This window comes from Pleurodeles waltl, chromosome 7, assembly GCF_031143425.1.
Source record: "Pleurodeles waltl isolate 20211129_DDA chromosome 7, aPleWal1.hap1.20221129, whole genome shotgun sequence".
In the NCBI taxonomy this organism is placed as follows: domain Eukaryota; kingdom Metazoa; phylum Chordata; class Amphibia; order Caudata; family Salamandridae; genus Pleurodeles; species Pleurodeles waltl.
In genome coordinates this window covers 1300708474-1300721615 of record NC_090446.1, presented here as the reverse complement: position 1 = coordinate 1300721615, position 13142 = coordinate 1300708474, and the positions used below count along the sequence as shown (strand labels likewise).

The window sequence follows — 13142 nt, the reverse complement described above, 5'->3', positions numbered from 1 at the left end:
CGGTGCCCATGCATTGCTTGGGGAGCTTGCACAGGATGGTGGCTGGCATAGGGTTGGCATGGTGGAACGCCCCTCTTGTATCCACAAAAGGGGCAAAAGGCAGACTGGGAACCAAAGGTGGCCCCTCCACGTGGACAGAGGAGCGTCGCCCTGCCAAAGAAAATGTCCCCCATAATAGAAACATAAAATGGTAAGAAACTTTATTACCATTTTATTTTTCAGCGCCCCGTCCTGAACCAAGTGTCAGGACGGGGCGTGGCAGCAGGGAGCTGTGCACTTGTTTAAAGTGCGCATGTCCCTCTGGCTGGCCGTCTTGTGACAGCCAGCCACACATGCGCACTTTAAACATCTCTAACCCAGCTGTCTCCAGACAGCTGGGTTAGGGAAGGCACAGGCCTGCAGCGCTCTAGTGAGCGCTAAAAGAGAGCCCGCTCCAACCAATCCAGACACTGGGTTTATTCTGGTTAATAGCATGAAACCAGTGTCAGGAACGGCTTGTGCAGTTTCCTGGTTCCTGTGACCATCGGAGCTGGGAGAGATGACGCAACGTGAGGAAAGAAGACAGTGTCCAGGTAGATGCTTTTTTTGTTTTTTTATTGTATTTCTGCCTCCAACCCCCCTGCTCCCCCACTGTAAATACGAGCTGACTGCCACTGCTGGAGACGTGTGGGAACTGAGAGGACCAAGGACTTAGCCGTAGACTGCAATTCCTTAAAGCTCTCTAGTGTGGAGTCTTTCTTCTCTCAGAAACGACATGTGCCACTGAAGGGCATGTTCATTAGATTAGCCTAGACATCCCTGGAAAAGCCAGAAGTTCTCAGCCAGACATGACATCCAAGCACTCGATCGATGAAACTATTCTGCCCAGCGAGTCAGTTGTGTCTAAGCCACATCGAATGGTGAACATGGCTGCATTTATGCCATCCTTCCCAACTTAGGCGAGAGTGGTCGGGCCCCCTCTGGGACCTGTGTTAGCACCTGCACAACCGTGTCCCACAATGTGTGGGAGCAGTGGCCCAATAAGCATGCAGTGTTCACCAACCGCAATGCAAAGCTGGTGGAAGGAAACATTTTCCTGCCTAAAGTATCCATCCTCTTGAATTCCCTGTCCATGGAAGCACCCATGGAAGGTAAAGATTGGGCAACCAAGCTCTCGAGGGTGAAGTGTTGGGTGAAAAAAGATGGGTCCCCTGGGACGGGGCGATGGTGTAGGACAATTGTCTTGTTCACAGGAGCCCCTGTGCTGGTTTTGGATCATGTTCCCAGCACAACATAAGTGCTTTGTTAAAAGGGTGCAGGGGTTTGGGTGAGGAAGCTCCCGGCTGAAGCACTTCTGTCAAGATATTCGTCTTGACTGCTACTGAGAGGAGTTCGAGATCTAGGGCCTCAGCCGCCTTCTTCACCGCCATGGCATATGAAGCTCCATCCTGCATAGCCACGGTAGGAGGAGAAAGCAAACCAGTATCTGGAGAGATATCCAGCCCACTGGCATCTCCCAGTTCCTCATACCAGTTATACTAGTCCATAGATTCCTGGCCTTCCAACTGGAATTCTAAAGGGTCCAGTGACTCCAGTCCCATTCTTTCCCAATGCCTAGCCCTTACAAATAGGGTTCAGGTGCCAACCTAAGACACATGAGTCCTGTTGGCACCAGAATCGGCGTTGGTCAACTCAGTTCCGGGTCCGTGTCAGATTCAGGGATTCAAATGGGGCTGGTCGAGGCCGGTACCTAGGAAGATTGCAGTAACACAATCGGCACCAGCCCGGATCCGTGACTGGATCCACAGAAATCCATCGGAGCCAAGGTCGAAGACCCTGGTGTGGAACCTGGGCCTAAGGGGCCTAAGGGGTCCCTTAGGCCCCACAGGGTCCGTAGGACACTACGGAGGTGTTAGCCCACTCAACTATGTGGTGCATGCCTTGTAAAACTCTAAGCTGAGCGGGGGTTGCTCCCAGAAAAGCAGGGAGGAAGGAAGTCAAACCTTGCGACGGTTCTGTAGAACTGTGCCTTGAACACCAATGTCCTGTTGTTGCGTCAGCCGAGGAAAAGTCGAAGCACGCTCCGACTTCTTGTGCTTCTTATGCCTCTTTCCCAAATGTCCCGATGACTTGGAGTGGGACAAAGAGGGCTTGGGGCTGCAGGAACAGTTCCGCGACATTCTACTCAATTGTTGGGATCAAGGAGCTAGTCTTTGCAAAACATTTCATGTATCGCAAAGTAAGCTCTAGAGGAACACCATTCTCTGATGTGGTCCCCCATAACTAAGAATGTTGTTCTGCATATTCTTTGGAATGAGGAAGGTCTTTTCACGTTTCAAAAAGAACTGAAGACTTCCTTATTCTGTTAGGAAGCTACGTTCATTGTGTCTCCCATACAATTATATAGGAACAAGAATCCTTTGGTGCACAGTCTTGCACTTCACATAGAGCTCACTCACATGATAAAACAAAGATATGGGCAATACGGTCAGATCTGAGGCTCAATTTTCATTGATAAATACCAGACATTAAGCCAAAATAATCTCTTGCTCTAAGTAAAAACACTTACTTGCCACTGGCTCCATTAACAAGCTCATCTGCCAAGTCATCCCTCTCTTGCTGGGCTTGTCTTTTGGCTCGTTCAGCTGCTGCAAGGTCCTGCAGAGAAATAGGGGTGTCAATGGAACTTACAATATCTGGAATCTGTGCTAACGGCTTGTGAGATACTAAGAATCTGCATCATGTCACTGGAATGTAATTGTGAATGGAGACCCAAGGATCCCCATTTTATGAGCAGTGTTTCCAATGGGTCCTTAATATCCCTGTTAAGTATGAAACATGGGAGAAAGAACACTTCATGCAACATTGGTAAGCTTCACGCTCACATATGAAGGGCGAAATCCCTCAGACTAAACTGAAGAGGTCATCTAAGTGAGAGCTCATTCATAAGTTTCCTTAAGCTGGGTGAATTAATAAATGTTTTGAATAAAGTGTGAGTTATTCTGGAAGTCTCAAAGACTCTGCTCCAATGTTTACATTTTATATTTAGTCTCACTTTATGTCAAACACTGAAATCCCAATTGATCTTGTGCCATCTGTTTCGTATGGCAGTCTCCTGCAGCTTGCAGGAGTCTAGTGAAACTTTGCACTTTCACTTACATAGGTAGGGAAGCTTCATATACTCTGAGCTCTATAACCTGGAGCTAAGTCATTTGTGAGTTCTCTTTAAAGTCACACGCCTGTCAGAATATTACTTGTGCAAAGTGGAGGAAATCCAGACATTGAGTAAGTCAAGCTGTTACAACCTCTCAACTCAATTAGAAGCAGACATTTAATTAACTGGGTCATGGAAAACGAAAGTGCACATGCACCACTGATTATAAATAGTTCCTGGTTTAGGAAAGCTTTTCCACTTAATTTTTATTTGGTAGCAGGGACAAGAATGTAGTTCGAAGAAACACTCTGTAGAAGGGCGGAGAGGAGCCATGAAAACCAATTTATCAGGTTAGTTAGTTACTGTTTTTCCAGAATGGGACCTGACCATTTTTTAAAGAGTCACATCAACTAAGTGGCCTCCTAGACTACTGGAAAATGTCACATGCCATTCCTGGTATAGATGAAGGTGTTAGAGTGAGCTTTGGCAGAGGCGAATGTTAACTATCAGGATAGTTTCTCAACAACTCTCCGCTTCAGAAGTAGGATAAGAAGTGCACATACAAACCTCTTTACCACCTTAGTGAAGCACATCTATGCGGAGGCTTAAAACCTGAACAGATGATTTTGCTTTTTTCTCCAAATGGTGTTGATCGACAAGCTGAATTTATTTAGGTTTGCCATCAGAACAAACAGACTAAGTAACATTTTTATTTAGCATCCACTAGTAAGAGTTCTGAAAATATATTTGCTTGTACTGTAAGGGTTTCTGAGACTAAAAAGAGATTAGGAGAGAGTAATTTGATAAAGAACAGGCTTGAGGATAGTCTTTGGAGACAACATTTCACCTGCAAGAAACCAACTATTAAGTAGTACCAGCAGCAGAGTGCCTTAAATCCCGGCTGCCTTAAAGGAGCAGTGCTAATTTTTTTAATCGTATGCACCTTTAATGTCCAGGCCTCCTTTCCTTCATGTGGTTAGTTCTAATACTTTAGAACAGTTTCAGCAGGATGTTGCAATGCTGCCCTTGGATCAGATTAATAGGCTAATTTCCAGGCAGAAAAAGTCATAAAGTGGGACCTGCTCTTTGGATTCCAGGCTCCCCACATACTGGCAGGAACATTTTATTTATGACTACTGCACAATAATACCCACAATACAGACCTGGACACTATGGGGGTCATTACAAGCTTGGCGGGCGTGCGGCCGCACTCCAGCGGACCCCATTACGACATCCCCGCTGGGCCGGCGGGCGCAAACCAAGTTTACGCCCGCCAGCCCAGCGGGGATGAGGCCGCAACATAGGAGCTGGCTCCTAATGGAGCCGGCGGTGTTGCGGCCGTGCGACGGGTGCCGTAGCACCCGTCGCGCTTTTCACTGTCTGCTATGCAGACAGTGAAAAGCTGCCCGGGGCCCTGTTAGGGGGCCCCTGCACACCCCTTACCGCCAGCCTCTTCCTGGCGGTGCAAACCGTCAGAAACAGACTGGCGGCAGTGCTGGCGGATTATCACCGCCGGGGCTAAAACGGCAGGAAACCGCCGGCCCCGGCGATGCGACCGCGGCGCTACCGCCGCGGTCGTAATGAGGATCTCCGTACCACCAGCCTGTTGGCGGTACGGATGCCACATTACCCCTGGCGGTCGTCGTAATGACCCCCTATATAATGTTTGGAGAGGCTACAAGTAGTCAAAAAGGCTGTTCCAAGTTTCTACCTAGAGAGAATCTGCCATGTGAACACTAGGCCGAAATGCATGTGTGAACGCACTTAACGTAGTTCCTCTTCTATGAGCATCGTAAGTAGTCTTTCTCCCCACTGACTGAGTCTCCCCAGTAGTGGGTGGGCGTTAGCAGGGGTTTGAAAGTGCTGGTAGTAGCAGGAAAATGTATTAGTGATTCTGTACTCACTCTGTCTGCCAAAGGTGTTAGCCAGGTGCACCACAGGAGGCAAACACGTGTCTAACTCATGAGGGGTTTTTGTTATTTGGGTCACAGCATCTGTGTGTATCCTTAAGAGATACCTTGGAGTGTGGATCGTCTGATACAGGCGATGCTGCTCGCTTTTCAAAGGTTAATTAACCCACGGCTGTGTCCCTTCTCATCCCCCATAGAAATCTGGAAAATCCAAGTTTTCATCAACATAAAAGAAATAGGATGCATCTTGATAATGAAGTCAAAAGGCTACAACGAGGGGTTTGAATGAAGTTAGCTAAGAGTGACGCTGCTCTGAGCACCATCACGACTGGTGCAGGGCAGGCTGGGAGCCTGTGCCTGCAGTGCCAACGAGATGGAGGACAGGAGTGGCGCTGCAAGGAAAGTTTATTTTTTATTTTATCATTTTTTTTATACGTGCTCCGGTGCATTGCCCCCTTCCCCCACGCACCTCCCCTGCCTCCTCATTAGCGGTGCGAGCCGTGACTAACAAAGAAACAAACAGAGGGTCACTTTACCACAGGTCACAGCAGATGAGACTTTAACAGCAGCAAGACTACTTTGACTTTGTTTAATAGTGTTTATATGCAATTTGGTTAGAGGTGGAATATCCTCAAACAGGCTCCTCTGTTTGAAAGGTTGAGCCAGTAAAAGGTTAGATGCACCTGACATGCTAATGACTGAGTGTGCCCTAGCATTAGCAGATTGTGGAGGTATCAGGCAGCTTAAGCTCTCCTCTTCTGAGTGTGGCAGTAGCCTTCTAAATTTTATAACAATGGAAACCTCTCTGTATTTGCACCATTCTTGACAGGTTAAGCCTCTGCTTATCCACTTGCATTTCACAAACCTCTTGTAACTGCAGCAGCTCTGCTTCTAGGCTCTTGAGTCTCTTTTCACTCTCTCTGGACTGGATGAAGATCTCTTCCCGGGATGCCCGCGACTCTTCCACTTCGATCCACAGTTCTTTCATCTGGAGCTGGAAAATGAAACCATAATGAATCAGTCTATTTTAGAGCTTCCTCACCTCCGCCTTGGTTCCAAGCATTACTGACATGTTTTTCACTGCAGGTTTCATTAAAAGTAATAGTGTGTGCACATGTTACTAAAGTAAAAAGAATGGGAAACTGAAATTTAAATAAATACATAGGTTTTTCTCAAAGTTTTGTGAAAAATCTCACTTCTGTTCAGCAAGATGTATGGTAAAATACTTAAGAATATGAAAAGGTCCTAAGAAGGCAGGAAAGCCCATCCTACAGTACACTTGAAACATATTTCAATGATGCAATACTGAGTCCAACCTTACCTGTAGCTTCCTCAGCTGCTTAAGGGCCTCTTCCCGGCCCTTGTTGGCCACATCTATCTGGCTTGCCATGTCTTGCAGGTCCATCTCCAGTTTCTTCTTGCCTGCCATTGCCTGTGCCTTCTGCTTGCGCTCTTCATCAAGCTCCACCTCCAGATCACGCACCTGCAATTCCATGATGGTATGAAAGTTACAATGTTAGGAAAGTGGACACTAACATTAAAGAACATAACTAAGTATGAAAGTAATGCACACGGGGTGGCAAATGCAATACTGTGCATTATTCTTAACATGTATATCAAAGTCTTTATGGGTTCTAGAGGGAGTTATTCAGAAGAAGGCAAAGCAAAAAGAGGACCTCAATTCATGGAAATGTGGGTTCCCCAAGTTGTTTGATATATATTTTAATCTCTGAAAGGGTTTTCCTCTGATTGCATTCCCTAAATGTGTTTTCTCAGTTTTAATGCTATATACTGTATTAGTTGGTGCTGCATGATGCTGACTCAAGTTCTGAAACTTGATTAACTCCCAGACCATGACTAAGACAGCTCATCCTTTTGCCCCCAGTACAAACAAGTAAGCGTCACACCTCTCACTCCCTTTTGGAGATCACATCATTACTTAACTTTGGATAAGACCTCCACAAGGGAAACAGAAATTATGTATAGGCGCAACTTTATTTTCTGAAAATTGCCAGAATGTTGTATTTTAACTGATAGAGTACAAAAGATTGTTGTATAAGTTTACTAATAGAGCAGTGGGTGGTAGAGACCCACTAATGGCAGGCTCTCTCAAGGCTAAAATAGGTAAAATATCAGACAGCCAAACACACCTCCAGGCTATATAATAGGGTTAACATATAATCCAGGAGACAGAACCTGTCAGAGTATGAAGAGTGCTGAATGTCACAATGGCCAGAACGCCAGAAAAGCAGAAGTTCACAAATGGGCTGGAAAAATGTTAGGTTCCCTAAGGCCAAGATAAAACATATACAAAAGTGAGTGGCATAAAGGCCACTGCAATTGAGAGCTGACAAACTAAATGTAGAATACGATTGACAGAAGAAAGTATCTAGAAGCTCTGCAATCACAATGCAAGCAGAAACCAGCAACCCTAAATGGAGAAAACATCGGCTTGCACCCACAGCAGTTTCAATGCATGGATATTTCTTTAATTAATAACCTTCAATCATACATATGAACCCTCCGGTCTTAAAGGACATCTCACCTGTTTGATCAGGACTCTCTTCTTTTCATCATTTGAATCATCACGGTTTTGGAGGTCGCGATCATACTGCGCCTTCAAGGCCTGCATGTTCACCTCCAGCCTCAGCTTCCCATCTTCAATGCCCTGCAGCTCATCCTCCAGTTCCTCCATCTGGGCCTTCATGTCTGTGACCTGCTGCTCCAAGGCTCGCTTGGCTCTCTCCAGCTCGTGGACCTGTCAATATAAAGGTACTTGACAAGCATTTCCAAGATAGTATTACATTTCACACCCAGGAATAGAAATCGGAGTCCATTATTAGCCAGGTGTGGTCTTTTGGAGTTCAGACTATACAGCTGTGGCCTGTGTTCTTAGACTACCTTGCATTAACACTTAATAGGATAAAACACATAAGTGCTAAGTTCCTATGTTAGACCACAATAGGGAACCAATAAACGTAGTGTTTTCTGTTTCAAAGTAAACGAGAACTTTTCACTGAATGCAGTCCTTGGAACCACAAGCACCATTGTCCAGATCAGTCTGGACTACAGTCAGAAACACTCTGCACAAATTTGAAATGAAACAGCAACCACCTCATCAACCCTCAAGATTCCTCTTTGCTTGTGGACAACTTCAACAGAAGCATTAACTAACAGATAAATCAGACACATGCCTGGGATTGTATTATGGACCCAAAAAGCCTGACAAAGTGTCAATACCGACTACAAGTCAGCGGGGTACGCCATACTGCCTACTGCTTGGTCTTCCCTTTATAAACCACTGTGCTCTACAACACTGATGTATTAGGTAGGGGTTGGTGGTGAACTTTGCTCCAATCGCAGAGTTTGTGGAGTCTTTCCCACTCCGCTTAGAGTGTGGAGCTAGGAAAAACTCTCGCCGTCATTAAGTTGACAACCGCAAGAAAGGAAGATCGTACTCCAGACCACCTCCGGTGAGATTTCTCAACACAGACAGTCATGGATGGTCGCTACCGCTTGCACTGAGAAACCTTCCATTTGCATCGGGGAAGGTACTGCTCGAATACAAAACCTACTCGAGCAGCACAAAAGAGGCAACGCCTTCTTGCACTGCGCATGGTACCATTCGTGCTGATTTTACAGCGCAGGACAATCACCGGGCACTAAAAATCAGCACGAATGGCGCAACCTAACGCACTTCGCCACTTGCGGAACTCCGGATATCAGAGTTTTTTGGTCACTTCATAGAGTTTCACCTAGCGGAACTCCGTGGACTAGTATTAAGTTCAATTCAAGTGAACCAATACCGCTGTTAAATCAAAGCCTAATACTGTGAAATGTGGCTAATAATACTTCAGGACCTATAAACAAAGTCAACAGATATAAAAAAGAAAAACCTACATTCTTGCCGACATCATCCTTGGAGCTCACTAAATCATCCATCTCGGCGCGCAACTGCTTGTTCTGCCTCTCAAGTTCATCTTTATGCTCCAGAGCCTGATCCAAGGCCCGGCTCAGCGACAGTGCTTTTGTCTCTTTTTCACGAGCTTCAGCTTCTGCACGATCTCTCTCTTCAGCATACCGCATGGATATATTTTTCTCCTCCGCCAACATCTAGACAAAAAAAGAGCATTATAGGATTGGTAGGATTGGTGGATGATGTACACATTGAACATCGGTGCCATTGGACTGGTGGCAAAATAAAATCGGAAATTAGTTAAGCTGCGCTTAGCAGCCATTTTAATGTAATGTCAATGCGCTGCCACGGCTCACCTGGTCAAATTTCTTCTGTTTCTTTTCCAAGTTGGATACAATCTGCCGCTGCTGGTCCAGGTCCACGGCCAGGTCATCCAGCTCTTGCTGCAGGCGGTTCTTGGTTTTCTCCAGTTTATCGTTCATCTGGACCTTCTCCTGGAAGCGTTGGGACATGAGCTCCAGATCCCGGTTTATCTTCTTTTTGCTCTCTTCCAGGGCCTCCACGAGCCCTCCATCGGACTCCATCTTCTTTTTGGACTCCATAACCTGAATTAAAGGAACTATCTACTTTAATCTCAATGACACCGTGAGGAGAAAGAGACTACGGAATACATATCCTCTTATTACACCATATTCATAATCATATTATTGTAAACATTTTATCATGTACATTTATGTTATCGAAATGGTCTCTTTTCTCGAAGACAGATTCTCCGGAGTATCTCGGTCAAACTATACGCGAGTGAAAACCTTGTGACAGCAAACTGGAAACTGAAAATGGAGCTCAAGGTGAGACCCATCAACCATATTCACAATGGACTAACCAACACCAAAGGCACTGACCAATGCAAGGCCAGAAGTGATTATACTTTGGGGCAGGAAAGGGGCCCCTTTATTAGAAGTCAGAACAGTGGCTTGAATAGAACGTATTTCAGGCATAAAAACGAAACTATTTCATTGTCCATTTGTCCAGCTAAATACTGAAATTACAGCTTCACAATTAATAAAACATTGTGAAATGATTGTTCCGTTTCGTTGAATTTAAATATACTATGTGCTCAACAAATGGCATGAGAGGGCAGCTGTCCCGGGATCTAATTCCTGATTGACTTACTTCACTACTCTGTGTGTGAATCTGGGCCTATATGATTTTTGCGTGTGCTCAGTCTAAAAAAAACAACAACAAAAAAACTCGGAGTGCTTAAACTAAAATTGGAGATTAAGTCATAAAGACAAAAATAAATTACATAAAAAACTTGTTAGTATATTTTTTCAGTGAATCTGTGCATATACTGACTGAAAAAATATGGTTCTGGCCCAAGCGCGTAAAAACACAATGTAAGCCATACTTCACGTCAAACGGCATCACAGAGGCGAATCTGCCGTGGCCCGCTGCCGCTGCTCCACAAGCCTCCAGCAAAGCCCTGCAAGGGTTACCCGCGGGGTCCGGCCCAATCTGCGGCCGGTGTCCAACCTCAAATGCCTCATACAAATGTCCACAAACGTGTGCTTTTTTCCTAATCATAAAATGGCGGCTGCAAAATCACGATTTTCATGAGCAGCTTTTTAATCGTTATAGTTCATGCCTTTGAATGCCATGGCCCCCGGCACTCTTCGTGGTGCCCCTCCCCACCAACTGCACTGGAATTTTTCACACACCCAAAAAGTTGTGATTTTTGTAAACATTGCCATTTTCAAGATGGCTGGAAAGAAAACTAAACCTCCACCACCAGCCAATCATATTTCATAAAAAGTTCAAATGTGATTGGTATGATTTGCGAATTTCAGAATAAGGATTATAAACAGCGGGGTTTATCCTTTAAAGCTCTCTCGTCAACTGTTTTATACATGTATATGTCCAAACTATTGAACGGATTTACAACCAAACCGATTATAGCACCCTTTTTGAATGGAGTTCTACTTTTATGCCGAGTCTGGTGCAAATCAGTTGAGTGTTTATTGCTGAAGGCGTGAACAGAGTTTCATATGGTACTAAAAAGCGAAAAATAACTAACCACTGGTTATCACACGTCTTACAAGCAGCACTAACGCAAAATCGGCTATGTATTCTCTGACATCATCCAAAACCGGTTTCTATAGTCTTATCGGTCCAATGTCCTTATCCCTGCAGATCCCAGAATGAACAAACATTAACGAGTTAAGGGTGGCCATTTTCATTACCCCCTGGGCAGGCAAAGACTATTGTGTCCAAGGCCTGGGCCAGATCAGGTTTCCTTTTCCACCTCTTGGTTTCCATAGATAACGCCACAATGTCACACTCTGCCCACTTTTGCACATCAGACTTCCACCTGGACAGGCTAAGCCCTCGAACCCCATTCCAGCTACTTGCCATTTCACCAACATCGAGGTGAAGTCGACCAACTTCTATTTAAGGGAAAGTATTTTGTAAAAATAAAATAAAAGTCAAAGATGATGCAACCTGTGCGAAGGTTTGTAGATCTGCTTGACCTTTTGAGTCCTGGGAGGGTTGCTGGGAGACCACACTAACCTTTGGCATTTGAGGCACTTCATGGCACTATTTAATTCAGACAACACACAGCGCACCACTGTTTTGGAAGAGAGGCTGTTCTGCTTTGTGCTTGGAAACTTTAGAAGGTATTAACACTTACAAAATAAGGAGATACTGTACCCATCTTAAAAGCTGTAATAGTGAGTCATCTAGGAGTCACCGAAGAACTTATCTACAAAGTTAACAGGCTTACTCCAACCGATTTAAAGGTTGCCAATGAATGAATGGAAAACACAGAGAAATGTACTTTGTTTCAGTTAAGAAGGCTTACAGGGGATTAAGAGTTGTACAATGGTATACACAATAAAACAGTGGAAGACCACGTCAAAGGCTAGTTGACACTATGCATTAACAGGGACTTCACCTGCTGCTGCAGGGCCTGGATCTGCCGGCTCAGCTGGTTCTTGGCTGATTCCTCTTCTTCCAGCTGCTCCATTAGGTGGTTCTTCTCTTCCTCGAATTGCCGGACCCTGGCACCCAGATTCAGCTTCTGCTTTGTCTCCTCCTGGAGCAGCTCCTGCAGCAAGAAAAGTGCCACCACAATTACTGTGGCTCTGGTAAAACCAATTGCATCGCAATCTGCCAAGATCAACTCTGATGTTTGACTTCTAGGAGATCAGGACAACACTGCTTTCTGCACATCAATGTAGACCAAGAGAAGAGGACTGCTTTTAGATTACCCTCCTTCTTCTCAGCCTTAGTCCCCTTCCTTTGGGCATTATATGGAAAATACATGCAACATTTTCTCTGAATTTTCTGCCATGGGTTTGTGGAGTATGTAGTGTGACAGAATGATAAAAGAAGGTCAGGAGGACCTCCCACCAAACCTCATTAGGTGCTTTTCAGCATTTTTGTTGCAAAAATACCAAATGTCATGGTAAAGTAGGGTCAATGTAAGAGGAAGGGACATGGAAAAAGGTAAGAAAGACAGTGAAAGAAAGAAAGAAGAGATGGAGGGAGCTGCGGTAGGGATGGACAAATGATGGGAGGAAAAGACATGAAAGACAGATTGGGTGGGCGGAGAGAGGCATCAAAGAAGTGCATCTCAGCGTACCTGAGCATCTTGTAGCTGGGACTGTAAGGTCGACAGGTCCTTCGACAGCTTGAGTGTCTTGGTTTCTGCAGATCCCAAAGTTCCTGACACACCTTCTAACTCAGTCTGTCACAAGGGACAAAAACAAGTACAATGTTACCAAACACAAGAAAGCTCTCAAGACATTCCTCTTAATTCCTGGCAGATAATGCTTAGATTCACAATGCAATGCATTTTTATTTCAGAGCATCACAGCTCTTTTTAAGTTCACTTGGTTAAACTTGCATGATGGTGATGGACACGTACTTTGAAATTAGGAAAACCATACTGTGAGCACTCTTTCTTGAGCTGAAGTATTAGTTGCCAATAAACAGTATGCAATTAAAGCAAAAACAGCAAAATGAGTGGCCAAAACAACTGATATTTGAAGGCTGTATGATGCCTGTATGAAAGCTGTTTATTGTTAGCATACAGTAAAACAGGAGCATACTCCAATCAACCAAAAGTCTTTAGATCCCTAGGAAGAAAACCATTTTTACCTTACATGTATACAATTGTTTT

General features: G+C 44.9%; 1 protein-coding gene across 7 annotated transcripts in view; it reads right to left on the bottom strand.

Annotated features, from left to right (window-relative positions):
• Positions 1-13142, bottom strand: part of LOC138246211 (myosin-10-like) — a 491460-nt gene that overhangs the window by 91645 nt on the left and 386673 nt on the right. For all 7 annotated transcript variants that reach the window (XM_069200598.1, XM_069200595.1, XM_069200596.1 and 4 more), the window contains 8 exons: positions 12603-12707; positions 11913-12065; positions 9316-9564; positions 8944-9156; positions 7589-7801; positions 6365-6526; positions 5909-6037; positions 2549-2637 (listed from right to left, as the gene is read on the bottom strand). In XM_069200598.1, coding sequence (XP_069056699.1) covers positions 2549-2637; positions 5909-6037; positions 6365-6526; positions 7589-7801; positions 8944-9156; positions 9316-9564; positions 11913-12065; positions 12603-12707 — 1313 coding nt within the window. The remainder of the gene's footprint in view (positions 1-2548; positions 2638-5908; positions 6038-6364; positions 6527-7588; positions 7802-8943; positions 9157-9315; positions 9565-11912; positions 12066-12602; positions 12708-13142) is intronic.